Here is a 17,875-nt window from a genome sequence, read left to right on the forward strand (position 1 = left end):
GTTTATGTCCATGAGAGCTACAAGTAGCGAGACCCATCATGCAGCTCAATTATGGCTTGCATGGCAGTGAGATCCAGTTGGGTCTGCAGCACCTTTTCTCTCTTCTGAGATCCCAAAGAAGTGCAGTCAAAATTAGTGGGGAGTAAGGTTTACTAGTGAGTAGGGCATGTGTCAGGTACGGTTGGGTCACATTTTCAATCTTTTGGTTGCAGATTGAAAACAACAAACTTTTGTTGTTTATAGAAAACATGGATTCTTATGCACTCACATGATTCAGGAGCTGGGCCTTTAGAAATGGGCCAACAGTGCCTATGCCTTAATCCAGACCTGTTCTCACTGGCGACAGCATGTTACACTCATTTCCCACAGGTGTAAATGACTACATGAGAATTAACCACAACCCATCTTTCACATGTTGCTTGTAAAGGAATAGTGGAGAATAATGTAAATATTGAGGACCAGATCCTTCTGCCCCATGCTATTTAGCCCCCCAAGGAGGAGAGAGCCAGCATAATTACTCTAGGCCATGACATCAAGCTGTAAACATGTCCAAAACACCACTGTACTCCAGAGACTCCTGTCTGCCAGACAAAGCTGAGCACGATATAGACCAGTCCTAAGGCTACTGTATATTGGACTGGGAGTCAAATCAGCCTCTGGGTAGTGCTAGGATTCAAGTGGCATCATGCCACCTTCTCCTTGCACAGCTGAAGCTCTCTGTTGTACCATCCATTTAAAAAAAAACCACACACGGTAGTTATGAATGTATATACATATGTTATAGTGCAAATTCTGCTCTTATTCCTGTAAATCCATTGAAATAATAAGAGTTAGTCTCTGGTGAAAAGGAAATTTGATACAATAAAGACACAGGCCAAGAGCAACCTCTTCTATGGAAATAACTGTGGGAGGGATGTTGAGGCTGTGGGTACATCAGAAATGATGGCACACCATAAAGCATCCAGTGTCACTAGAGTCTGCTGACAGCCTGATACATGGGTCACCACACACCTCTCAGTGCTGTTGTATCTCTTTGAGGTGTTAACTCTAAGAGCCACTGCTCTGGGCAGCTCCACCAACACTGCTACAGATGAGGACTGTACATGGCACAGGAGAAGCGTACAGTAAGTTCATCCCATTCACCCAAGCAGCTTCTGGAATAAGAACTGGGAGTCCTCCTTATTGCCATCCTTGACCTTCTGGAGGGATGAGTGGATTTCTGCTCTGGAGCCGCTTCCCTTGGGCTTGAGTGGATGATACAGGGCCCCATGTTTGTGACTCTGCTTCTCAGGGAAGGAATGCTGGGGGCTTCCCTGACACTGCCACACCAAGTAGTGGCAGGAAGGAGGTGGAGTCATTGGAGGCCTCATGTTTTCATGTGCTAGTGCCCTGGAGTGCCTTAATTCAGCCCAGCATGCAAGTGGAGAATTCTGATTTGGAAGTGTTTTACACACACTTTGCAGAGGTAAAAATGACAACACAAGGTGCAAGGCCATGGCAAATCACTCCTTCCTGATGTATTCATGGCAAGTACTGCTGGTAGCTGAACACGGAACAAATACTGATAGCCTCATCAGGATACTCACTCTATTCAGAGGGACCCAGATAATTCCAGACCCTTTCTAAACCCAGTCCTATGGCTCTTTGGTAATAATCCACACAGGTTGTGATGGGTCACCCCCTTTTTATGGTGCCACCTGATGTACTGGGATACCACCGAGCCGGTCTGTTCCGCCAGCCTGGGCCACCTTTACCCACACCCAGCTGCAGAAAGACACAGACATTGAGATCAGCTCTGGGAAGACTCAGCTTAAGGGACTTGCTCCAGCACTCTAGTGCCCACCTCCCTTGGAGTGCAGACCCAAAGGTATATTGTCTTGCATGGTATAGAAAAATCTGCAAAGCGCAAGCTCATAAAGATTCACCCTCTCCCTCAATGCAGAGAGAGAAATGCACATCTTCTTGCCCTCCCAGATATGAATTGCACAAACTGGGTTATGTTATAAACAAGAAACAAGTTTATTAACTACAAAAGACAGATTTTAAGTTATTATAAGGGATAGCAAACGAACAAATCAGATTACTAAATAGGTTACAAAATTTTTCATCATCACTTGACCTTGTAGTGTCAATGCAGCATCCCAGGATGGTGGGAGATTAGCATCTTCAGAGTTCCATTGTCCTTACATGGGTTATTCAGCCTACTGTCTAGTGGGTGTGCCCCCCAAGTACACACATAGTTGTAATTGTTACATAGTCAATATTCCTAACTTTAGATATAGAAATGATACATGCATAGAAATTGGATAATCACATTCAGTAAATCATGACCTTTCTAATGATATCATACATGAGGCATCTTGCATAAAGTATATCTTAGTTATGCCATATTCATACCTTAAGTATATTTTTATGAAGAATATGGAGTGTCATGCCACACTGGTCACATTACAAAAAGTATTTTATGATTGGAAAATCATGAAGCCTGCTGTGTCATCATTTGCACCAGAGCAAAGTGAGTGAATGGCTGTAAATCATTACTAAATCAGAATGATGGCCTCGCTTACAGCAGTAGTAGCACCTTACAGCCTACACAGGTGCAAATGCAAGGCAATGGGAAAATATTCCCACTGTTTATACTTTGGGAAATGTTGTTCATAAAAGATGTAGTTAGAAATAAAAGAAGGAAAGAAAGAAACTCTGCCCTCGTTATGATGGAAATATCCTTTCAAACTGTACTCCTGATTGGCAAGACTGTCTTTCACATACATTACAAAGGTGTCAAATCACATTTTATCTTGCTACTTCTTGTGTGCTGAAGCATGGTATGACATGATGTAACATGATGCAACATATGGCAATAAATCAGATTGAAAGTGAATATAAATTCAATTTTTGGGGGGGAAAACAGTGTATACTAATTTCATTGCATTTATGTTGTTAAGGAGATGACACTTGTTTTTATTTAAAAAACCCAAACATTGTCCCTGGTAAATGATTGTTCCTCCAACATAAGTCTTTACTCCAATACACTTACTTGTATTATAGCACCTAAAACCTAAACAGTAAGTCAGTGAGTTTTAGAAGAACAGATCCTGCTTTATTGACGACTCAATAAAACTCCTTTGAGAAATGAAACAGACTTTAAAATGTATAGTCCAGAGAAATAAATCCATATTTGGCTAAGAGCAAAGTTATTTAGACTGCTGGATAACTGTAGTGTCTGAAGCGGCGACTGGAAGTTTAGGTGAGTGGAAGTACTGTTTGGAATCAGTTTGTTTTCTCCCTCCAGGTATGACACTTAAGTATTTAAAATGTAAGTTCTAAGAAGAGCTTTGTGGTGAATAGACATCTATTTAGAGTAGAAGTAAGCAAGATTACTCTCCAGGAGGTTAGCAGCACTCCACTCACGTGCCTAACAACATTCACAATACCACACACCATAAGAAGTGTCTGTTGGCTGCACGTGGAACTCTCTCCTTTCTTTGTAAGCAAAGTCTGCCATGTCAAAGGTGGACTGGAGTTTAAGAGACACTCAAACAAAACTCTTTCATTGGATATGTGAAGAATTAGCCTGGAGGAAACTCAGATTCTTCATCAGCACTTTACAGTCCAGAGAGCCTAAAATAAGTTTCAACTTTAGAATGATTAACAGATTGTTGCATTTAAAAAACAAAATGAAACATATTTCTGTCGTCAGTCATAGGTTCCAGTGAGTTCCTTTTAAAAAGTAAATTTTGCCAGCTTATTCATCATTTTAGTTCAGAATTCAAGCTGAGGAACAATATGCTATCTCAGTGTTTGTCTTTATTATAAGCACATATCATCAGTTGCAAGACAATATAGATATACTTGATCATTTTAGTAATAACTTGATTGATGATTCCAACTAGTTTACAAGAAAGAAGCAGCATTATAAGAGCTGTATATAGATATGTTACTATCTAGTAGTAGACGGATTAATAGCTCTGAAAGAGATTGATATAATGAATATAGAATGACTGTATGCAAAGAGATATAAGAGAAGTATAACACATCTTGCAACACAAAATAGCATTTCTGAATTCATTAAACAGTTACTCATGTGAACACGTTCCTTGTGGATATACACTAATTTACACCATGTTTTAAATATTTCAGTATGTAGCACTGAAGTTATTTTTCATTATGAATTATTCATCACCTGCACTCTTCTTTTTTAAAATGACTTTTTAAAAACAATAAAATACTTTTAATTGACATTAGGCAGAACATTTAAAATGAACCCATTTCTCCAGTTACTGTCAGAAAAGAAATTGCACTTTGAGTTTTGGAAAAAATGTTTTAGGAAGATTTATCAGGGCTACAAGAAAAGCTGCCCATGAACTAATGGAATTAGCTTATCTTTGAATTCCCTCCACCCCAACTTAGAATGGCCACTAATTCCTTTCTTTGCTCTTTTGGTGTTTGCAAAGGGGTTCACTAAAGCCTGAATTGATATAATTATTGGCTTGGATTGTTAGAGATTTAGGCCAGATGGCTATGGGTTTCTAAAGTCCCAGTTGCTTGTGTTAGCTTTTCTAGTTTGCCTATAGGGTTTGGGGATCAGCAATTTGAAAGGCCTGCAAACTTGTAAAACAGTATTATTCATGGGGGCAGAATGTTCATCGGCGTGACCCAGTACTAAATACATTCATTATAGGCATTTCTATTCTGCACAATTTGCCACACGGTGCTGGTTTCTGAAAAAAGAGACAATGGCTTATAAAATGCTTTTGAATGCTTAAAAAGAAGGAGAGTTCATGCTGAGCCTTCTCTGCTTTCTTTGTCGACAAGAACCTTCTTAGTGACTTTGGCTGAGCTGTGCTGAGAATAAGTAAAGTGGAAAAATCAGCTATTTACTTTTTACATTTCTGGGTATGGGGAGAGTGAAGGAGAAGAAAAAAATAAAAAGCAGCGATGGTAAGATTATGTGAATGAGCAAATAAGTAAGTGGATAAAGTCAGCATAGAAATTAATGTAAAGAAGAATGAAAGAGCAGCAAGAATGTGGCTATAATGATAAACTTAAAAGGAAGTGCAGAGAAGGGGAACAGAAAGACCATCATAAATAATCATATTTGAAATGAGACCATATCAGTTTCTGTGACCTGGATACAGCAGGAGGCTCACATAATGATCAATGGCATTTCTGATGTACACAAAACACATTAGTGACTCAGGCATTTGACTCTTGTGTGTAAATATGTTGTGGGTTTTTTTGTGTAGACTACATAGAAATAGTTTTCACAAATGGAAAAGGTATGATTAAATTGCCACTTTCAGGCCATCTACTCCATCTATCCTTCAGGTTGCTGGGCTTTTTTTAAACAGATGGCATGTATAAGGTGTGCCTTAGCAGAATTGTCATGCTTCACCATGAACTGCTTTTTTAACTAAGATGAAAAGGATTTTCTGAAGAACCACAGGAACAACAAAATAATAAAGCACACATAAAAAGAACTCTACTCAGGAAAGGACAAGTGCACATAGTACAAAACACTGCTGCAGACTCCTTCAGTAAGAAGCCAGTTAAAGGGCAAGAGTTTGAAAACATTTTCTTTTAAGAAGAATATGAAGAGAACTAAAAGAGAGACATAGAAGCTTGTGCTCCATTTAGCAACACAGACATTAAAGAAAAGCAGGTTACCCAGAAATAAGCAGAAGTGTCAATATATTAATAAAGGAGCAAGAGGAAGACATAATTAGAGATATGACACCTTAAAGTCCTTTACTAAGCAAATGCACTCAAAAAGATTTTGTTTTGTTGAAAAAAGAGGATTCCAAACTGTATAAATCAGGAGAATGATTACATGTTTTGTGGAGGCAAGAAGACTAATTAAAATTACAAAAACAATTTGAAGTGTCATATAAAGAGGACAAGAAGTTGATTTAAAGTTTTTCTTTAGTAATTTGTCTGCTCTTTGTTGTGGCACACTCACAGAAAGTGAATGCTGGGGGAGGAGCTGCCTCCCCCACCTTTCTCTAGCTTTTTTTTTGTGTGTGTGTGTGTGTGTGTGACTTCACTGTCCTTTGATTTGGAAGCAAGCTGATTGGCTGGAAGCAATTCAACACATGCCGGGCAAAAGCTTTGTGTGAGTTGAAGTGAAGTTGCACAGATTTTAGACTGGAGTCAGCAATCAAGGGTGTTTAGTCTGCAGCTGAACAGTGAGAGGGAAAGAGGATCTCTCAGAAAAGATACAGTGCAGATTCAGCTAGCACTCTGCCATAAATGGATACTAACTGCAGAAGGAGAAAACACTGATGTGACAAATTTCGTCCTTGAAGAGGAGCAGGAAAACAAATGAGAGAGATTGGATTGCATACAGATTGTATCTTGAAGTCCTGACACGGTGTGTATACAAAAAAAAAAAAAAAGTTTTCTGAGATATACTAAGATATTAATACTTTGCTATATTATAAAAGACATTTTCAAGTTTTAAAGAACCAAATGTGTACTGGGTTTAAGGTACCAAAGGAAGTTGAAAGAACTGCTTTTTAACTTGCTTGGAGAAATGAATTGCAAAAACTTACAAATGCACCAAATCAGTAGTAAAATGCACTTTATGTTCCTTTTTGTACTGATGATAATATCTTTCAGTAAAGATGTGCTAGGCAAGAATTTGAAATACAGGATTTATGAGGAGCAGAGAGTTGGATCAGTAATTGCAAGACTATCAGAGGATGTAGCTGATGTTTTATTTAAAATTCCTAACCCTTCTTCAGTTCGTTTTCGAGCCATGCAAAGAGGGAATTCTCCCCTACTTGTAGTCCGAGAGGATAATGGAGAAATCAGCATAGGAGCTAAAATTGACCGGGAACAACTCTGCCAGAAAAACTTAAACTGCTCTATAGAGTTTGATGTGATCACTCTGCCTACTGAACATCTGCAGCTTTTCCATGTTGAAGTTGAAGTGCTGGATATTAATGACAACTCTCCCCAGTTTTCCAGAGCTCTCATCCCTATTGAAATATCAGAGAGTGCAGCTGTAGGAACCCGGATCCCTTTGGACAGTGCTTTTGATCCAGATGTTGGGGAAAATTCTCTGCACACTTATTCACTGTCTGCAAATGATTTTTTTAATATTGAAGTGCGAACAAGGACTGATGGTGCCAAATATGCAGAACTCATTGTGGTTAGAGAATTGGACCGGGAGTTGAAGTCAAGCTACGAACTCCAACTCACTGCTTCAGATATGGGGGTACCTCAGCGATCCGGATCGTCTATTCTAAAAATAAGTATTTCTGATTCTAATGATAACAGTCCTGTTTTTGAGCAACAATCATATATAATTCAGCTCTTAGAAAATTCACCAGTGGGTACTTTGCTCATAGATCTCAATGCTACTGATCCAGATGAGGGCGCTAATGGTAAAGTCATGTATTCTTTCAGTAGTCATGTGTCTTCCAAAATTATAGAGACTTTTAAAATAGACTCAGAGAAAGGCCATCTGACCCTCCTGACACAAGTGGACTATGAAATCACCAAATCCTATGAAATTGATGCTCAAGCTCAAGATTTGGGTCCAAATTCTATCCCAGCTCATTGCAAAATTATCATTAAAATTGTGGATGTCAACGACAACAAACCTGAAATTAATTTAAACCTGATGTCCCCTGGGAATGAGGAAATAGCTCACATTTCTGAAGGGTCACCCATGGACACTTTTATTGCCATAGTCAGGGTGCAGGACAAGGACTCTGGTGTGAATGGAGAGATAGTTTGCAAGCTTCATGGGCATGGCCACTTTAAACTTCAAAAGACTTATGAAAATAACTATTTAATTTTGACTAATGCTACTCTAGATAGAGAAAAGAGATCTGAATACAGTTTGACTGTAATAGCTGAAGACAAGGGGACACCAAGTCTCTCCACAGTGAAACATTTTACTGTCCAAATCAATGATGAAAATGACAACCCACCCCGCTTCCAGACAAACAGATATGAAGTTGTTATCTTAGAAAATAACTCTCCAGGTGCATACATCACATCTGTCACAGCCACAGATCCAGATCTAGGGGACAATGGACAGGTCACATACACTATTTTGGAAAGCTTTATTTTGGGAAGTTCCATAACCACCTATGTGACCATTGACCCATCCAATGGTGCAATCTATGCACTCAGAACTTTTGATCATGAAGAAGTAAATCAGATTGCCTTTGTGGTTCAAGCTAGAGATGGAGGGAGTCAGCAACTTGTTAGTAATACCACAGTTGTGCTTACTATTATTGATGAAAATGATAATGTTCCTGTCATTGTGGGACCAGCACTACGCAATAACACTGCAGAAATCTCAATCCCTAAAGATGCTGAGAGTGGCTTCCATGTGACTAGGATAAGGGCTATAGACAGAGACTCTGGTATGAACTCAGAACTAAGCTGTTCCATAATAGCTGACAATGAAGAAAACATATTTATAATGGACCCAAGATCATGTGACATCTATATTAATGTTAGCATAGAATCTGTTTTATCTAAAGAATGGGAATTTTTTGTGATAGTTCAGGATAAAGGCAGTCCTCCACTCAGTACCAAAGCACTTCTGAAATGTACTGTTTTTGAATATGTTTATCCAATTCCAAGCACAGAAGCTACTTTTTTTAGCCAGCCCTCTCTGGATGTTTCTATGATAACAATTATATCACTTGGGTCAATATGTGCAGTGTTGTTGGTCATTATGGTTATCTTTGCTACAAGATGCAATCGAGAGAAAAAGGATACAAGATCCTACAACTGCCGTGTGGCAGAATCAACTTACCAGCATCACCCAAAAAGACCATCAAGACAGATTCACAAAGGTGACATTACACTTGTGCCTACTGTTAATGGCACTTTACCCATCAGATCTCACCACAGAGCTTCTCCTTCATCATCTCCAACCTTAGAAAGAGGACAAATGAGCAGTCGACAAAGCCATCATAGTCACCAATCACTTAACAGTCTAGTGACAATCTCTTCAAATCATGTACCAGAGAATTTCTCACTGGAACTCACCCATGCTACTCCTGCTGTTGAGGTAAGATCATATATTATCTTGCATGCATGTTCACTCATTCACCCATGTATGAGTGTGTTTATGCTCTGCATGCTGTCTGTGACAGTATGAAAGTATTATAGATTTCTTTTCAGGGATGCAGCACTGCAGTTCCACTCTGTCAATTGAATCTTAAAACAATCCTGCACATGAGAGACTATAGTAAACCTGTTATAATTTATTTATATTCTTCTTTAAATTGAAACAACTTTGTGTAATATACACATAATATACACAGTACTTTATTACTGATGTACAGTTTTCTGTGTGATTGTGTGTGTGTGTGTGTGTGTGTGTTCAGACACATATAGTGTATAACACACAAAGTATTTGTACAAATGACAGAACAAACTCCTCAAAATGAGGGTTTATAGTAGAAACACTGCTACAATTTTAACTGCAGCTGCTCTGGCAGATGGTGGTAGTGTGAGAGGGTATGCATCCAATATCTTCATAATTTGAAACTGCCTATTTTAGTTTTTAAATATATACACTATATTGTTTTGATCTCTCCCTTAAAAAAAACAACCAACCAAAAAAAAAAAAAACCACCCCTCTTTGCAGTCCATTGTTTTTAAATGTTAATTAATTAGTATGAATTCTGAGATTAACGAATAGCATTGCATTTTCTGTCTGTAGGGTGCCTTCAGATGTTTTCCATGGCAAACACTGTATACTGTAAATACCCAGTTGTACTACATTATATATGCACATGAATGTGCTCTAATTAAATTTTAAAGAAGAAACCAAAAAGAAGTAAATAATTAAAATTTTTCTAAATAGACATTTGGGTTTTATTTCCAGGAATCAGTGTTTTCTTCTTTTCTTTAGCAGGTCTCTCAGCTTCTTTCAATGCTTCATCAGGGCCAATATCAGCCAAGACCAAGTTTTCGAGGAAACAAATATTCCAGAAGCTACAGGTGAGGATTTCAGTTAGATTCTGATCAAAACATTTTTATCTGAGAACAACATACTGAACATGTGATAACAAAATATAATTCCATCACCATGTTTTTTCTGTTTACAGATATGCCCTACAAGATATGGATAAATTTAGCTTGAAAGATAGTGGCCGTGGTGATAGTGAAGCAGGAGACAGTGATTATGATTTGGGTAGAGATTCTCCAATTGACAGACTTCTTGGGGAAGGATTCAGTGACCTTTTCCTTACAGATGGGAGAATTCCTGCAGGTAAGAACACAATGAAAGTTGAATAGTTTATTTACAGTGCTCCCTGACTGTCACATTGATGTAGTTAGCATTGTGAAAGCCAAAATTCTTTAGCTTTCAAGTTTTATATTTCCTCCTTCATCTGCTCTACAGTATATAGTGTCCTCAAACCAGAACACAGCTGGTGCACTCAAGACTGGGACACTATTGAATTTCTGCCCAGAGCAGTGCGTAGGCAGTTTCTGCTATTATTTGCAGCCACATGAGCTGGCTCTAAATCCCCCCCAGAAAGCGTCAACTGGTCTATGTCCCTAGATTTTTAATGACTGGGTGGATGTTTGTGGAAAACCAGGCTGCTGTGGTGTGTTAAAAATACACTGAACTATAATTTGGCAGATGCATTTTCCATAATAGGATCCAGACTTCCAGAGCTTAAAAATGCACTGGTTAGGTGATGGAATGTAGTTTTTAGGTAGGGAAGTGTAGAGCTGCACTGTGTTTTCCACTAATGAATTAGTATCTGTAAATATGACCTATGTGTCAGTATTTGTGCTAAATGTCAAAGCAGTTCATTACCTGCCATCCTGATTGCTGGAATGAGTTGACTGTTCCAACATAAGGAGAGAGGCATACCTCGGGGGGATGCAAAAGGGAGATAAACCTTTTGTAAATTCAAACTCACTCATGAGTACAGTAAAAGAGACTGGGAAATCACATTAGGCTCAGAAGTGAGCTTTGTATTAGAACCCCAATATTTATACAACTACCTGTACTTTTTACTCCTAAATCTTTGCAAAATAAATGTGGGGCCCAGATTTAAATGCCTATACAAAATATACAGGAAATGTTTTATCCTTGCACATGAAAGCCATCTCCTACAGGGCCAGATTATGCCAGTATGGTTTAGGCTCATATTGGGGCTGGTGGGTAGCTCTACAATTTGCTGTGCACTAGGGTGCAGGGTAAGAGTGTCCACTGAACTGCTCCTTAGGATGGTGCACAGCATGCTTCCTGCTGTAACCAGATAGTGCCATTGGCCAGAGCAGGATGGGGTAGAGCCAAAGCCTTGCCACCTCCTTCCCACCTTTGGGGTGGCTAACCCTCAAGGGCACTAGAAGGGCCTTCAATTTTCCCTGGCCTTTGTGTGGAGAGTTTAAGATGAAAAGGCTTCTGGAGCCTTTCCTTCTGCACCTTGGCCCCAAACATGTAATTCTGTCTTTTCAAACCTTCAACACTTCTCTTGTGGATTTTGCTCCATTCTAGGGTCTCACACTACTCCTGAGTCCAACCTCCCATCCAGAAGTCCCACTTAGCTTCTTTTGGTAGCTGGGATTATGTAGGTCCAAGTGTCAACAGTCCCAAGGTTTTTTTCCCCCCACACTTCTTGCCAACAAGTTGCTACTTAGAAGCCATTTATTCCTGTACCATACAACTTTAGACAAAAATCTTTTCTCCTTGAGTGGTAAAGTAGGGAAGAATTTACTATAATTCTCAGCAGCTGTTAAGGGAGACTTCACATGCAATACTTTTGCATTGGATCCTTCCACAGTGGCAGCTAAGGAATAATTGTCTACTTCCTGGCTGGATGATTGTGGGTTGCCAGGGAAAAAAGGAATGTTTACACTCTTAACTGAAATTCCTATTATTCATTTAAAGAACTTTCTATTAGCCCCCAAATATAAAACCAATGAGTGAAATTTTCAAAATTTGGCCCAACTGTGATTCCACTGAAGTGCATGTTAAAACTCTCATTGATTACAAGGGGAACAGAGTTAGGCTAACATGGAGTGATTTAGAAAATCCCACTCTCGATATTTGTTTATGTGCATAGCCCTAACCACTCCATTAGTTATACATGAACTATTTAAGATAACATATTAATTAATCTGCGTGTTCACACCAAACTCACAAAAAGTAGAATGGAAACTTTCTTTGAGTTTCCTAAGTTCAATTTCCTAAGTTCAGCTTCCTCCTTCCGTGCCCCTCTATTTTTAAGTGTCCGTGCATTTTCACCCCAGATCAGAAGTCACAGGGTCAAAATACTGTAAGAAAGATAATTTTTTCAGTATTTTCTGCCTAGATGGAACCAGGAAGGAATGGACCATCTCCCATACACATGAATCTGTGGGAGATCCTCAAACATTTTAAATTTCAATGAAAACATTTCTTTTTTCTCCCTTAAAAATATATAAAAAACCTTTACCTATATGTTTACGGTTTTGAAAAAAACATACATTCAGAGTTACTTCTGACATTTCAGTCTTAACCCATACCATTGTACATGTATATCTTTTCTATTGCTGACTTACAGACAAAGTGGGACATCGTTAACCCTCATCATTAACATCCTGATTGCTGGAATAAGTTGCTCGTTCCAACATAAGGAGAGAGGCATATCTGGGGGGATGGAAAAAATTCAAGCCCACTCGCAGATATAGTAGGGCTTTTAATCATTTGTTTAGAATATTGCTATGATTTTATACTGCTAAATCTAGGTCTCACTAATGTGAATGGCAAAACTCCCACTGATTTAAATGTGACAAGCCTTTGGCCTGGAGTGAACTTGGTCAATGATCAGTGACACACTAGTGGCCCTGCAGTTCTCTATTAATTCACAGAATTGCACTGGAATTGTACTGAAAGGACCAACTGAACTAGTGCAGCTATAATGCATTTCATTCCCATCCACACTAGAACTAAAATCATTTGATTTAACCATTGTGGGTGGAGATATTTTCAAGACTTGTCAAGAGCTGGTGCAATCACAATGGTACTGGCATTGCCTGTGAAACATTATGAGCACATTTAATGTGTGGAAACAAAGTACTTCATAGGCATTTCAAACACCTAAACCAACACTTTAAACACCAATTATTTTATGTAGATGAATCTTTTGAGGCTCACTCATCACTACCTCATTTGCAACACCCAGTGCAAAATCTGGCCTCCAGCTATCTATACTTCTGCTAAATTTCATACTTCCTGATGTAAGAAAGGAAGTGAGTCTGAACCTAGAGGAATTTTAAATTGCATTAAAAAGGAAATAATATGTTAGACTGTATAAAGCATGGTAGGGAAATAAAACTGACAATATTAGAGTGCCACCGTATCAATCAATGGCATATTCTCACCTGGAATATTATGTTCAGTTCTGGTCACTCCATCTCAAAAATGATATTGCAGATATTGAAGTGGTCCAGAGACAAGTGAGGAAAATGATTAGAAACATGAGGAAACTTATGTGGAGACATTGCAAAGTTTAGGACTGTTTAGTTTAGTTTAGAGAAAAGACAAATAAAAAGGGATATGAAATAGGTATATAAAATAAAAAGATAGAAGGGATATAAACCCCAATTCTTCAAGGCACATTCTAACCATTAACTGATGGAATTAAGAAGCAGCTTCTCCTGTGGGCAAGGTATCACATAATTAAAAGTTATTCTATAATTGTTTATATCTGTGCTTCTTGAACTTTACTGTGCAGTACTGGTACTGGCCTCTATCAGAGACAGGATAATGGGCTAGATGGACCACTACCCTGATGGGGTATGACAATCCCAATGTTCTTATTTGGAATTAAATACATTTACTGAAGTAATCCTGAGAGGTGTTGAGCAGCTGCAACTCCCATTAGCTTCAACATCTGGAAAGAGGTAGTTTCCTTTTCCAACATTCGGAAATGGAAATTAGGCTTCTCTCCTGGCATCCTCTCTCTGCACAGGGCCTCCATTCACCATTTACTGTGATTTAAAAGGGGCTGCACATGCTTCCATTCCAACCCTACTAGAACTCTTCAGGGGGCTGGATGCTGGCTGGTCATTCCCCTCCAGTACCTCTTTGGGTAGGAATGTGAGTTCCTGGGCAAAAAGCAGGGGCAATACCCATTTCCTCCATTTAGCATTCATCACGGGCCCAGATCCCTTAAGTCCTTGGTTGCTCCTCTTTGTAGTCTGTATAGTCACTGTATGTCAGTCACCAACTGGAGGTATTAAACCAGCCAGCCCCCAAAGGCCAAATGCATCCTTAGAGTAACTCCACTCAAGTTAATGAAGATATACTGGGCACGAATTTGGCTAAAATGTCATGAGGTTGGATTAAAATCTGCTTCACCCATTTGGTAATTCATTGTGTTACTAGCAGACCCTAAAGAGGAGACAAGAGTTGGAGAAGATGGAGATAACTCCTTATCTTCTCTGCTCTCTCTCCTTTCTCTTCTCCCTCATTTTCTTTTCCTTACGGTTTTCCTCCCATATCCTTCTATTCTGTTCCCTTGCTCTCTTCACTGAATTGCAACTAGGAGATGAAAGAGGGAAACTTCTTAATTTTCGTTCATGAAAGGCATTAATCAGACATGTTATATACCGGGGTCGGCAACGTCCGGCACGCGGCTCACCAGGGTAAGCACCCTGGCGGGCCGGGCCAGTTTTATTTACCTGCTGACGCGGCAGGTTCGGCCGATTGCAGCCCCCACTGGCCGTGGTTCGCCGTCCTGGGCCAACGGGGGCAGCGAGAAGCAGCGCAGGCGAGCGATGTCTAATAAAAGATATTACTTCATGCACCCTGTCTCTTTATTCATCAGACAGTCCTGTATGAGAAGAGAGTGCTCTAACCTCTACCTTTTAAGTCACCCAAGCCACTTATTTTCTTGGGATTCACTGAAGCAATGGTATAATAAAAATGATATAGTTATCTTATATTTTATATATTTATCAACCTTACCTACAGACTAAAATACATGTGAACTTCCCTATAACGGGAGAACAACAACACTGGATCTGAACACCTCTGATCTTTAGAGAAATTCAGATCCTGATCAGAGCTTTGGATCTCAGGTCATTTAATATGCACTAGTGCTGACCCCTGTAATTGTGAGTAATCTGTATAATTGAATCTGAACATTAATCTCAGATTTTGGTTTTGATTACAGCAATGAGGCTATGCACAGAGGAATGTAGAGTTCTGGGACACTCTGACCAGTGCTGGATGCCACCTCTGCCCTCTCCATCTTCTGATTACAGAAGTAACATGTTTATTCCGGGGGAGGAATTTCAGCCACAGCAGCAGCAGCAGCAGCAACAGCAGGCATTTGAAGAAGATTCACAGCCTGTTGATTCCAATGAAAAGAAAAAGAGCTTTTCAACATTTGGTAAAGACTGTCAAAATGAGGAAGAGTCAGAGGACATCTGTACTTCATCTCTTCTCTCTGAAATGAGCAGTGTTTTTCAGCGCCTGTTGCCTCCTTCACTGGACACCTATACAGAATGCAATGAAATGAATCGCTCAAACTCACTGGAGCGCAGGAAGGGACATTTACCAGCCAAGACAGTAAGCTACCCACAAGGGGTGGCAGCGTGGGCAGCCAGTACACATTTCCAAAACCCTGCAAACAACACTGGGGCCATCCTAGGGACTCACTCGAGTGCACAACCTTCCTCTAAATGGCTGCCAGCTATGGAAGAAATCCCAGAGAACTATGAAGAAGATGACTTTGACAATGTGCTTAACCACCTCAGTGATGGTAAACATGAACTAATGGATGCCAGTGAGCTGGTAGCAGAAATTAACAAGCTGCTGCAAGATGTCCGGCAGAATTAGAGGGGTTTTTATATCATATTTTTCCATATTTATGGAAAACTGGGGGAAAAAAGAACCAGAATGAAAAGAACTGGCATTGCCAATTAGTTGCATTTATCATAAATGTGTCTGTGTATGTTGAATATTAAAATACTGTATTTTCATATGTACACAATGCAAGTGTGATTATCTTTATCTGTATTTTAAAAATACATTTGTACCTTATATTTATGTGTAATTTAACAAATAAATTTTATTTTTGTACTCCTACGGCAAGCATGTTTTCCTAAGTGTATATAACTGGCATCATTTGACTTTCTTGCCAAGCAGGTGTGTAAATTAAATCAAAGACAGGAATGTTGCTTTCCACAGTTTTGTAAAGAGTTTCAAATGTTACAGCACAGGCCCAACCCCACTGAAACATTATCCATACATTAGTTTCAGTAACTGATCCAACACCTTGTTGCAATGTTTCATTGTTACAATAAAGAGTTGTCAACACCCATAAAGCCTAAAATGTTCTTCTTTTCATGCCAGTTCAGAGAGTCATTCTCTCTTTTAATTGATGGCTTATAAGAGGGGTGAGAAGGGATGATGGCATTCTCCAGAGGCACAACCACCACTGAGAAGGAGTGTTGCTTTTAGACAAACTCCTTTGGCCAACTCAACAGTGATACTGAGAAGTTCTGACAAGAGTTTCACCCAACCTCTCCCAGATGGGTCAGCCTGATTCAGGACCTCTCTGGTAGTGGGAATAAAAGGGTAAATTGGAGGGAACCCTCCTTCCCCTTCCAATAAAATAATCGTTCTTGTCATGACCTCCAAGTCACTACTACATTTTTTATTTTCAGCTGCTGAGCATTCAGTCACTCTGAGTTGAAGCCAACAAAGGAATTCTATGGGGCCCCATCCATACGCCTTATGATACAGTTTTTAATTCATGATCATATACTATTTATTCCACAGGACACCTGCCTCATTCAGTACACAGGATGGACGGTGCTTACTTAATAAACAGCTGTTCAGTATTTTGTTTTCTTCTCATTGGTCAATTGGTGGCCCCATGCCTTATTTACTGCACACTTCAAACCCTGCTATGAAAACAGAATTATTAATTTCCTTATTGGCTTCTCTATAGTGCTCATCACTATAGTCTGTGAGTGCTTCATAAATATTAATTCATTTTCATAATACCCTTGTGAGATGAAGGAGTAGTATTAACCCCATTTTACAGTTGGGGAACTGGCACAGAGTGATTGAGGTAAAAAGTATTCACTAATGCTGATTGAGACATATAGGACCTGATTTTTTCAAAGTACATAGCATTATACAGAACTGTATATTTTCAAAGCACAGCTCCTATTGACCTTAGTTGCAGCTGTGAGTGCTCAGCACTTCTCCAAATCAGACCCCCAGAGTCTCAAGTCAGGCACCCAGAAAATGAGGACCACACAATTAGTGACCCCCTGGGAAAAGTTAAGAACATAAGAATGGCCATACTGGGTCAGACCAAAAGTCCATCTAGCCCAGTATCCTGTCTTCCGCCATTGGCCAATGCCAGGTGTCCCAGAAGGAATGAACAGAACAGGTTATCATCAAGTGATCCATCCCCTGTTGCCCATTCCCAGCTTCTGGCAACAGGGGTGGCGAGTTGTATGGGCCTGTGGTGCCTGGGCTCCAGCAAATTCAAGGGGACCTGGCTCCACCAATTTTCGGGGTGGAGTCTCTCCCCCGACTCCACGCATCTCCCACAGAGAGTGCCCCAGCCCCGCCTGTCACTCCTGTACACCTCCCCCAAGCATCCCTGCCTGCCCTGGGTAGCGGGCAGCTGCTCCCTCGCCGGCCGCAGCCAACTACAAGGGAGCAGCTCCGGGGGCAGGCTGAGGTAGCTGCTGCACCTGCGGAAGGAGGAGATGCATGGTAGCCCCCCCCATCCCTGGCAGGCGACTCCAGGGAGGAGTGGGGGCTTATCCTGGCTGCACTTTCTGAAAAGCAGCCTGGGGGCGCCTGGGTGAGTGTTGTGCTCAGGGGGAGGGCCCCCCCATCTCCTGGAGCTCGTTGCTGCCAGCTGGGAGA

The 17,875-nt window shown here is 40.1% G+C and overlaps 1 protein-coding gene across 2 annotated transcripts; it reads left to right on the top strand.

Annotated features, from left to right (window-relative positions):
- Positions 1–6,378: 6,378 nt before the first annotated feature.
- Positions 6,379–16,292, top strand: PCDH18 (protocadherin 18). Of its 2 annotated transcripts, none has more exons than XM_054030963.1 (4): positions 6,379–9,037; positions 9,887–9,975; positions 10,083–10,246; positions 15,153–16,292. In XM_054030963.1, exons 1-4 carry the CDS (start codon positions 6,533–6,535, stop codon positions 15,818–15,820), a joined length of 3,426 nt encoding a protein of 1,141 aa, XP_053886938.1. In that variant the 5' UTR covers positions 6,379–6,532; the 3' UTR covers positions 15,821–16,292. The 2 variants fall into 2 exon arrangements, with proteins under 2 accessions (XP_053886938.1, XP_053886939.1); XM_054030964.1 differs by having other exon boundaries at positions 9,890–9,975.
- Positions 16,293–17,875: the final 1,583 nt, after the last annotated feature.

Source organism: Malaclemys terrapin, chromosome 5, assembly GCF_027887155.1.
Source record: "Malaclemys terrapin pileata isolate rMalTer1 chromosome 5, rMalTer1.hap1, whole genome shotgun sequence".
Taxonomy (NCBI): Eukaryota; Metazoa; Chordata; order Testudines; family Emydidae; genus Malaclemys; species Malaclemys terrapin.